The sequence below is a fragment of the Polyodon spathula genome, chromosome 9, assembly GCF_017654505.1.
Source record: "Polyodon spathula isolate WHYD16114869_AA chromosome 9, ASM1765450v1, whole genome shotgun sequence".
Classification (NCBI taxonomy): Eukaryota; Metazoa; Chordata; class Actinopteri; order Acipenseriformes; family Polyodontidae; genus Polyodon; species Polyodon spathula.
The window spans coordinates 35,533,805-35,544,508 of NC_054542.1; the positions used below are offsets into that span (position 1 = coordinate 35,533,805).

A 10,704-nucleotide genomic window follows, 5' to 3' on the forward strand; every position below is an offset into this window, starting at 1 on the left:
CTTGATTTCTAGATGATTTCCATACTGTTGTTGCTCCCAGAAAGAGGGCGATGCAGAATACACTCCTGGTTAACAGGCTCCCAGGCAGAGGGCCCTGCAGAATATACTCCCTGGTAACAGGCTAGAACCAGAGCTGTCTCTTGCATTGTTAATAGTACATCCGTTATAAATAATGGTTAACAATTAAGTTACAGTTGATCTGCAATAAGAAAATATGTTTCAGTTCAGATTATATGTCCCCAAATTATTTAAGACAGACTTTGAGCTGTTAACTGTATCACTGCATTACATGTAATTCATTTTGTACAGAATGTGACAGTCTTAGATCTGTTATATTTTTTCTTGTTCTGTACTGGTTAAGCTAAATAACCGAACCCAGATTATTATTATTTTTTTGTTCTATTGTAGTGGTGTACTCTAGTCCCTGCTACCCTGGCCTAATAACTACTGCAAAAAATAGCTTGGCGATTGCCATCGGGAGACACTAAGCTTCCCACTCTGAAGTTCAATTATATACACGATTAATCAGTTACTTTTCATACCTTGGTATTTTTGTGTTCAACTGATACTGCAAATATAGCTGGCCAAGGTAACTACAAGTTTAGTTTGATCAGTGAGTAATGCATGTAGAACTTGCATTTGTGCAAGATGTATGGATTAGCGGTGTTCTTATTTTGCCCTTCTAATGACTGGTTGTAACAAGATACAATTTTTCACCTATGATGAATGATGGTATATAAAATCCATGTTGGCTTAAATCTCCCCATTGATTTATTCTGGTAGTTTCAACTACATCCAGGTACTTATGTATTTATTTATTTTTGTTGCTGCTGTTCTTAATAATAATACTTAAGAAAGCAGCTACAAGTGTTTCAAAGTTTTTAGAATCAACCTTAAAACATGTTTTTATTATAAACAGTTAGTCTCACTGAACCAGTTAATAATTGTTAAATTGCAAGGCTGGCAGCACACTGTCTAATGAAGCATCCTCTCTTATTCCTGGTAACAGGAACGTGGTTGAGGAAAACAGCTGCAGCTGATGTGTTTGTTTGCACACTTCAAGGATTAATTCATTTCACTGGAAGATAGGAATCTGGGGGGCGGGGGTATCATTTGGTAGTGGAGAAATATTGAATCTGGAGGGTCATTTTTTAGCTCATCCAAAAATAAAATACTCTGCCAAGCAAGTGGTCTAATTTAAATGATGTCTGTGGCAATGGTAATAGCATCAGTGGGGATTTTAATGTTTAGCTAGCTTTTTTTTTTTTTAAACTTGAGAATTTGTTTTCTAAAGACAGCAAGTTTCCGTGCTTTAGGCTCTTGTAAGAACGGCAGACGAATGACATCAGTTTCTGGAAATACAAGCCTTGCTTTGTCAATAGGATATAAAGACTCCATGACCCTAGCCTGAATCACACGAAAGCTTCTCATGATTTCGAATGAGTTGCTTGCTTAATACATTTGGAATTGTGTCATTACTATTGAGTAGATCCCTACAAACATAAACTGAGGAATGGGTGTCGTGCCAAGGCTTTCTGCACATGTGTAATACTGTACATGCTGTGAAGATGCTTGTTTAAGCTTGTACATTCAGAAAGCTTTATTCCAGCTGAAAGCCTCTGTTGTAAGACTTACTTTGGTTCAGGCAGAAACAATTATACTAAGAAAATGTGCTTTTTTGAGATGACACAGAAGTTCCTTTTTTTTTTTAATAAGGATTGGAAAGAAAAAAAGATTACTCAATGGCAAACACACTACATCATCACTTCAGGAAACTGAGCTGATTCTAATACTCCTGCTTTGTCACGGACACAGAAAATTGGTTCTAAAGGCCACCACTAAGAACAGGGGTGGCCAAAGTTGACCCTTTCACTCCTGGTGTTTGTTCCAACCCTGTTCTAAATTGTTTAATAGAACCAATTATACCTGCATTCAGACCCTGAAGTAGTAAGTCTCATTTTACCTGTTAAACCTGGAGTGGAATGGCCCTCCTAAAAGCATAAAATAAACTCCGAGCCTATAGATTTCATATGTGCTACAACTAAACTATACCATAAAATAGATTCCTAACCAACCTCCAGTGTACATTCATCCCTCCCCATTGCCCAGAATCTGTGGGCTGTGTTTTCAAAGTGTTTCTTCCATTCTTTACTTCACGCTTTTTTTTTGTTTTTTTACAAAGGAGAAAAAAACATGTTAATGTTAGAAAATGAAAACACCTTGAGCTTACGAGAACTTGAAATACCTTTTGGTTCTGAATGAACAGTGTATGAACAGTGCAGCGTGAATGTGCCTCTTTTCACAATGAATGCTGGTTCTTCTGGGCGTGGTTGTCAGTTTTTGTTCTTAATTTCTATCCTGCCTAAATGGAAAACTAAATGACCTGCTGAAATTCTATAAATTGAATTTCGTCAGCACTTCTGATTGAATTAAGCTCTCCAAATCGCTTTGCTTGTCTAGACGGAAAAGGTGCTCGGAGCCATAGTTTGTTTCTCACACTCCAGCACAAGCACATAATTGCCTTACTGGCTGAAACTGAAGTTATTATTTGATGTGCTATTGGCTCAGAAACCAAACTTCAGTACATTTGAAATTGATTCACCCAATTTTAACAGTAATAGATATAACAATTGAGTAACCTCCACTAATAGTGTCTTTTTTATTGTTTATGTGAGTCTTCTGGGTTTCCAATTAATTTGTCAGGAGATTGTATTTTGACAAATTAATAACAATGCTTTCGTGCTCTTTGGGATAATCTCACACAGAAGCAGCAGCCCAGAATCCACCCATGCATTCTTATCGTTAATTATGGATGACATTAAAATATGCTACTGTGTTTGCCACACCAGTAGAGATTTAACAGGACCCGAGGCCAGCAGAGCTGGTTATCTGTTAATAAGTTTCACTGTGATGAAGCCCTGGAAAGGATTCTTTTCAGGTTCTATTAAGCATATTCGATACTGAAAACACTTGCAACCTCATTAAAACGGTCTGTCATAGGTAAGGCACATTATTCTGCATTTGTACCGATTTTGGCTGAAAAAATTTCACAAAAGCTATAGGTTGATATTTACAGTTTTTTTTTTGCTCCACTCAAGCATGTGTGAGTTCTGATTTACACCAAGAAAATCCACTACATTCGGTAGATGCAGTGGGTTTGATGTAATATAGATATATCTGTTTAATATTCTGAACTTTACACTTTAGCAGAATTACACAGTGTGCATTCACAAAGAAGTAAAGGAGAGCTACTTATTTTCACAATTAAATTGTTTTGTATATTTTGATGTAAGAAAAACAAAAACAAAAAAACACCAGTGTAAAGTAGTTTGAAGATTTTCTGCATGCTTGATATTTAATCAGCATTAAAAAGCCCCTTATGTACTGTAATCATGTAAAATGTGACTGCTGTTTCGTAAGGGTTTAATTGACTGTTCCACATCTTTGTTTCCTGTCACTAATTGACTCTCTTTCTGTTATATACTCGTGGTTGATCATGTTGGCCCCATAATTCCACTCGGGAACCAGTTTTCAAGTTACAGCTCTGGTTTATCAAATGACTCAAAGTCAATCTATGCAGATTGGACAAAGTAGATTTTCTAATATATTTTTATTCTATTTTGTTTTTTAAATCAGTGTTATGTATTCTTTAAAAAATACAACCAGTAAAACTGACTAATTTAAATTTAAGATGACAGACATTTTTAAGTTAAACATTAAAACCGTTTGTGTAAGCAGTTGTTTAAATATGTCCAGTGAAAATGAATTCATGTTTTTCACGTGACATATTTAAATACATTGGTTTAAAATGCATCAAGATACAATAAATGATTAAACTTAGTCTGTGCAAGATCCTCATAAACCAGGATATTTTTTTTTTGTTTCTTCACTTTAAACGTTTACAGCCTCACTGTTACTACAATTCCATTCAGTTAGCATTATAATTGTTTTTTATTTAGTTATGTGTTACTGTTATTTATTTGTACTGCAGGAGTGAACCCCTTTACAAAATGCAACAGGCACACAAACTAAAACACAATTGAGCATGGGACTCTCTCTTGCCTCTTCTGGGGGTGGGGGGTAGGGTTTGCTGGGGTGGGCTTCTAGGGTCAGTACTCTTGCTCAAGCACCACTGTATCTTAAAAACTGGATAAAGTTGGCACATTTAAGGTATTTGCCCTTGCAAACCTGCAGAACGTTGATTTGAATAACCAAGCTGCATTTTGTTTGATATACTGTGTTATAAATTAAATGAGGGCAAAACTGCATTCACAGTTTTGAAATGATGTGTGTGTGTGTGTATGTCGCACAGTCAGTACAGCACAACTGTTTGTTTTTTTTTTAATAAATATTTAATCGTGCTGTTTACAGAAATAACAGAAAAGTCTTGCACGGTCTGAGCCCAGTGTTTCAAGTGTTGCAGTGTTTGAAAGTCACCCAGGTCCCATTGCTGAGGGGCGTAAAATGCAGAATGCTTCTGAATCTCGTTCAGTGGTCAGGGGGTTGCTGTCTGTCTTGATAACTGGGAACTTGAAAAACAAAACACCCAGCTGACCTGGGAGCAGCATTCTACGGGCTGTGACGGCACTCTTCAAAGCAGGTTATGCTGTCTGAGGAGTCCAGCGGTGTGGACAAGATAAGACAGAATTGTTTGCAAAAAATAAACACTTGTTGATAAGCTTCCAGCAGTATGTTGCTCTAACATCTCTCCTACTTCTCTCTTGGGAACTGTCAGGGCTAGAATAAAAAAGATAGTGGTTTCGATTCAGTGAGTTTCATTGTTAGACACATTCCAGTGGTAGATAAGCTGTCAGGATTCCAACAAAGACTCTGAACTATTTAAATCCTACAAGATAAGGTGCGCCACTCTAATTTATTACTGGAACTTGTGAATGAACAGAAGATTAGCGAGTTGCCCATTGCACAATTAATTTGTGATGGTTTTCAGTGTTTTTTGTGAACCTTGTTTTACTTTTTTGGATAACATATTTCTGTCATTTTATGTTTTAGTGTTATTCTCATGGTTTAGAAGTTGGCTTATGGTATGGAAGTACATACATATATTATTGCTCCAACAATGCAAAACTATGGGCAATACATTCCTCAGTTGAACCTGCTATTTGTAAAACTGAGCCTGTTAACTGTCATAGGGAACAAAGGAAGGATAATAGATCCTCAAAACTCCCATACAAGTAACTCTTAAATGTGTGTTTTCTATTTTAAGTATATTACACTGTTCACTTTAATTCAGTTTACATGGCTTAGTTTGACATAATAAACTCTATTCATGAAACTTCACTGTAGGGGGAGCATAACAGTATCTAATTGTCAAAAACTATTTGAGATGCCAACTTCATATTTTTAGTGTAGTAGAATTGACTAGCAAGCACCTTTCACTGTAACCAAAGAATGCTGACCTTTTGGTTTGTGTGTGTGTGTGTGTGTGTGTGCGGTACACAGCTGTATTCCATGAAACTCTAGGTCAGGTTGGATCATTGGTACATCACTGTATTCTATGATTTCTCGGTCCGGTTCTAAAATGAGCTGTTTCACGAACACGTTGTTTTAACCTCTGTCGGTGATATAGACCACACACTTCGAGATTTTGCATTTTGTAGTTGGCAAACAGCTATTTTCTATGATTTAATTTTTCAGTGAACTGCTTCACTGACACATTTTTTAACCACTGGTGCAAAATCAAACTCTTTACAATTTGTATGTGTTTAGTAACTCTTCTATCAGATATGCTTGACATAATACCGCTGGGGATACTATATTTTTGTTCTCACGTACATTTAGTTCGAGTTTATTCCTCTGTTTTTAATACCATCAAGTTTACAAACAAATGTGGTTTCAAGAGTATAGCCTATCTAGTCATGAGTAAAAAAGATGTAATGCATATCTCTTCTTCTAGCTGGCTGTGTTGAAAAGTGCATGTAGGAGCATTTCCTTGCAACCTAAGTAGTACTGACTCATGTTCTAGGTGTGGCAATGAGCTGAGGCAATGAAATACGTTGAGGTTCATACTAATTAGAGTGAGCTGGAAATGACCTTTACTAACTGTTCTGGAACGTCTCCAACCTGCTTCTGTTATAACCCTTTTTTTTTTTTTTTTTTTTTTTTTTTGGCTTCTTCCAAGGTTGTCGTCTTGATAACTGAAACCTTCACCACAGCTTTGAATCCCATTACAATAACATCAGACTTATCCATTGTTTAAATTAATATTGCACAATTTTTTATGACGAGACTGTTTTTGTTTTTTCTTTTTTTTTCTTAAAATAGCCACTTCGTCAACTGCAGTGTTCATTTTAATTTCTTCAGTGTTGTATCAAGCTGGAAGTAATACAAAAAAAATGGTATAAACAACACAAGCTATTTAAATATTGCTAGAATGCTCTGTTCATTTTCTTAATTCTAAAAGGTTGCGCTAAAGCAGCTGGAAGTTTCTAGATCTGCATAGTCTGGCATACATAGAAGACTATTTACAATATTACAATATTATGTTTCATTTACAGATGACATTTCCTATGATGTGAAATGGTCAGTGAGCACAGAAGACAAATCGGTCTTCCTGGTTTCAATGGATCGATGGGGTGTGATGAAGCTGGCTCCACGCAATGGCAGCAGCGATTGCAGTCTGGAGAGGATCAAACTCGGGACGTACCGCCTGAGTATTCACAACACCGAGGACATTGATCACGGGAACTATCATTGTTCCGTGACGCCCTGGCTCAGAACCTCAGACGGATCCTGGCAGCAATCGCTGGAGATCCAGCCTGAGCCTGTTCTTTTAAAAGTGGACTTTGCAAGTAAGCGAACCAACAGTGCAATAACATGTACTGTTTTGAAAGCCATTTGTAATTTGATTGTTTGTTTTTAATCATTTAATATATTAACTATAGGTTTACTTTATGACTTCGTATGACCTGTGCTACCTCCTGGATTACAGTGTGACTGGTGGCACTAGATGTTGCTGACACAGTTCACCAGCGACCCCTGTAGTCTGGCCAGGCGCCTGCGGGCTTGCCTGTTAGCTGCCCGGGAGCTGCGTTGTCCTCCGACGCTGTAGCTCCTGGGTGGCTGCATGGTGAATCTGACAGCACATGCTTCGGAGGACAGCGTGTGTTCGTCTTCGCCACTTCCGAGACAGAGCGGGGGTGGTAGTGGTGAGCAGAGCCTAATAATAATTGGGCATTTCAGATTCGGGGAAAAGAACAAAAAATAATTGCCAAGGACTAAAAATGAAAAAAAAAAAAAAAGTGTTGGTGACTTTGACCTCTGACCTAATATGCAGCAGCTGTATGCGTTTCTCAGTTAGGTTCCATTGCCCCTGTTGTGCAGTAAAAAAAAAAAAACATTTCACTGTAACCTTGTTTGAACTTCTGGCCATCTCAATGTCTTCATTTTTGCTACGTTACAGGTGGGTGTCAAGCAGAAATGAACCGTTACACTGACACATTGTTCTAACTTGTGAAGTACAATGGATAGGTGAAATAGATCTCTTAGATTTTACAAATCATTATTTCTGATGTGACATTCCCTGGGAGGCTTTGTTTTTGCTCACCGAAACTGTCATTTCTAGTTTTAAAACAAATCTATATAAAAAAGGTTATTCTTGTGCTTAGAGAGATGTGTGTTTTAGTAATTGCAAAAATGTTTGTTGTTGAACATAACAATTAAAAGAAGGCTGAAAATGTGTGTTTCTGTTTTCAGTGTTGGAATCCCTGAAGTACCCCTTGCTGTTTGGAGCTGCTGCTGCACTTTGTGTTGGGCTCCTAGCCATGCTGATTGGTTACATTGGTGCTCGATTCTGTTGTAAGAACACTTTGCAAGGTGACGTGAGGGGTAACCGGCGGTTAGTGTCCATGGAAATGGACTGAGCAGAAGAGAAAGAAGGCAAGAACTGGACAATCCTCATAGAGCCGTAGTAACCGTCTAAACAAAGTAACTCCTTTTAAACTGTAACCCTTCTCTCCAAGACGCTGGTGCAGAAAAACAGGCTCCTGCAAAAACGTGTTCCATTTGGTGTTGCAGAACTAGAGAGAGACGATATTCCAGTCCTTGAGTGCTGCATTGCTGAGAGCTACAGAAATGCAGATCGAATTAAAGCTGGTCACCAGCCTTCTATTTGCCTGCTGCTCTGCTTCTTTGTTACGGGGGGGAAAGAGAACCACTTATTGATTTAAAAGAGACTTCTGCCTATGAATGTATATTGCACAAGACTCAGGAACTGTTTCGATGGGAGTTTTAGAACTCCTCTCATTCGAAACAGACTAAATTACATTTTGTATCCAAAAGATTTATGGCCGGCTCCCCTTATCAGATCTTGCAAAGATATAGATACCTACCAAAGGGTATGGATTTGACTTTGGTTACAGTATTTTTTAGCCCTTTTTTGTAACAGAATTGTTAATCTGAGGAGAAAATGCAAAAGCATGACTATGAATGTTGAAGAATATTGTATTGTACGCCTGCTTTTGCAATACTGTACTAGTGTGAAAAAAAAACATACTGGAGACTATTATTCCTGTAGTCTGATCTCCACAGTAAAACATTTTCTTTGTGTTGATATTTATAATTATTTAGAGAATGGTCCTAAAACAGATATTTTAATACGATTCTACTTTTTAAGAGTGAAGACATTTATTTTTTTTACAGGTCTTTCTCTCTGTTTCAAAGACTCACTGGTGCAAGTAGGTGTTAGTCTTATAAACGTTGTGCCTTAGCGAGGCAGTTTTTTTTAAATGCAAAAAATGATTTGGCACAAAGATGTAAACTTTTGCTTCATGGTTTTAGTATAGTATTTTCATTTGAAGAAAAATGCTGCTGTGTTTCGCATCTGCAGGTAGACTGGGATTGAGTGCAGTTGTTTCAGAGCAGTTATTCATTTTTGACTATAGGCCAGTTGATTAAAATATAACAGTTTTAATACAAATATAGCAGAAGATTAGGTAGCTGAGTAGCCATGGCTCAAGTCAAATTGAAGTTATATTTATTACATTTTTTATTTTTTTTTTAAATGTGTTCAGATTACTGAGTTTTATTGTGTACAGCCCCTGAACAAAAAGCTTAATTCTAAAATGAACATCCGGTCAATAGCAATAGTGAAAAGCCATCTGGATATTCAAGCAATAAGTATGTAACTGAATGTTAATTTCGTATTGAGAGAGACATGCTTTTATATTGCCATCTGACCATGTAATATTAGGGGTTAAAGAGGGAAAACAAGCTTTAGAAACAAATTCATCTATTGATATGATTTTTTTTTATTTTTTTAACAAAGTTTGTTTTATTTAGAGCTTACTTTTTGTTGTTGTTGCTGTCTTTTAGATGTATTAAACAGGGTTTCCTATTCTTAACTTGTGAACTTGGGTGTGAGTGAGGCATTTTTTTTAGGTACTGGAGATAAAATGTGTCAAGCTATGAAAATGCAGAATCTCTGCAAATTTGGCCTCCTTGGTTCTAAGATCCAGACCCACTGCTGTGCCAGGTTTCAGTTACACCCAGCTGACTTCAGTGTTACTCTTTGTTAATTGTGAGTGTAACCTGTCAAATGTGGTGATGATTCTAGACCTGGGTCTGAGCTATGAGCTGCCTTTTGATGAAAATGTCTGGATTTCCTTTCATACCCTCACAGTGGGACAAGCCACAAAGCCACCCATTTCCCTTTTACTTCTTTTACACATGTTTTTTTTTTTCATTCTTTTAAGGAACAACTTGGTTTTGAACTACAGTTAACCAAAGTGAGACTTTTAAATATGTTGTTCGAGCCATGTACCAATATAAGGTTAAGTATTTTATACAAAGCATTGTCTTTTCGAAGGGACTTTATTGGGGGAGGGGGAATGGGGGTTGCCCGGTGATGGCCCTGAATGTGATGTAAATTATGATTTTTGTTTTCAGAAGTGTTTTTTATATTAGTGTTTAAAAAGGATACACTGATTTTTCTGAGCTTGGTGTGTTTTTTTTTTTTTTTTTTCTTTTTAAATGAACATTGGGTATTCTACTACTTGGCGTCAGATGTATAGTTCAGTTTTAAACCTGTTACTGTTCAAATAAACAACCTTATTTTTCTTGGAGATTCTGTACATTTAGAGGACAAGTTAGGTTCCAGCTCTTGGCAAACAAACACACAAAACCAAAAACATTCAAAGAGGAGATTAAATGTTTAAGAGATACAAATGGCAAAATCGTAGAGGAAGAAAAAAAAATAGCAAATATGTTAAATGATTACTTTTCACAAGTTTTTACAAAGGAAGATACTGACAACATGCCCCACATGTCATCCAGTTCCTATCCAGTTTTAAATAACTTTAGCATAACTGAGGCAGAAGTGTTAAAGGGACTAGGAGCTCTTAAAATAAACAAATCCCCTGGGCCGGATGAGATCCTCCCAGTAGTACTCAAAGAAATGAAAGAAGTAATTTACAAACCGCTAACCAAGATCATGCAGCAGTCTCTTGACACAGGGGTGGTACTTTGCAAACGTAATACCGATCCACAAAAAGGGAAACAAAACTGAACCAGGTAACTACAGACCAGTAAGCCTGACTTCTATTATATGCAAACTTATGGAAACTATAATAAGATCCAAAATGGAAAATTACCTATATGGTTACTGGGAGACAGTCAACATGGTTTTAGGAAAGGGAGATCGTGTGCTTGATTTTTTTGAGGATGCAACATCGATAATGGATAATTGCA

At 37.0% G+C, this 10,704-nt stretch overlaps 1 protein-coding gene across 2 annotated transcripts in view; it reads left to right on the forward strand.

Moving 5' to 3' along the window:
- Positions 1 to 10,138, forward strand: part of LOC121320731 (prostaglandin F2 receptor negative regulator-like) — a 29,357-nt gene extending 19,219 nt beyond the window's left edge. For both annotated transcript variants that reach the window (XM_041259316.1, XM_041259315.1), the window contains 2 exons: positions 6,516 to 6,809; positions 7,714 to 10,138. In XM_041259316.1, coding sequence (XP_041115250.1) covers positions 6,516 to 6,809; positions 7,714 to 7,880 — 461 coding nt within the window. In that variant the 3' untranslated portion in view covers positions 7,881 to 10,138. The remainder of the gene's footprint in view (positions 1 to 6,515; positions 6,810 to 7,713) is intronic.
- Positions 10,139 to 10,704: the final 566 nt, after the last annotated feature.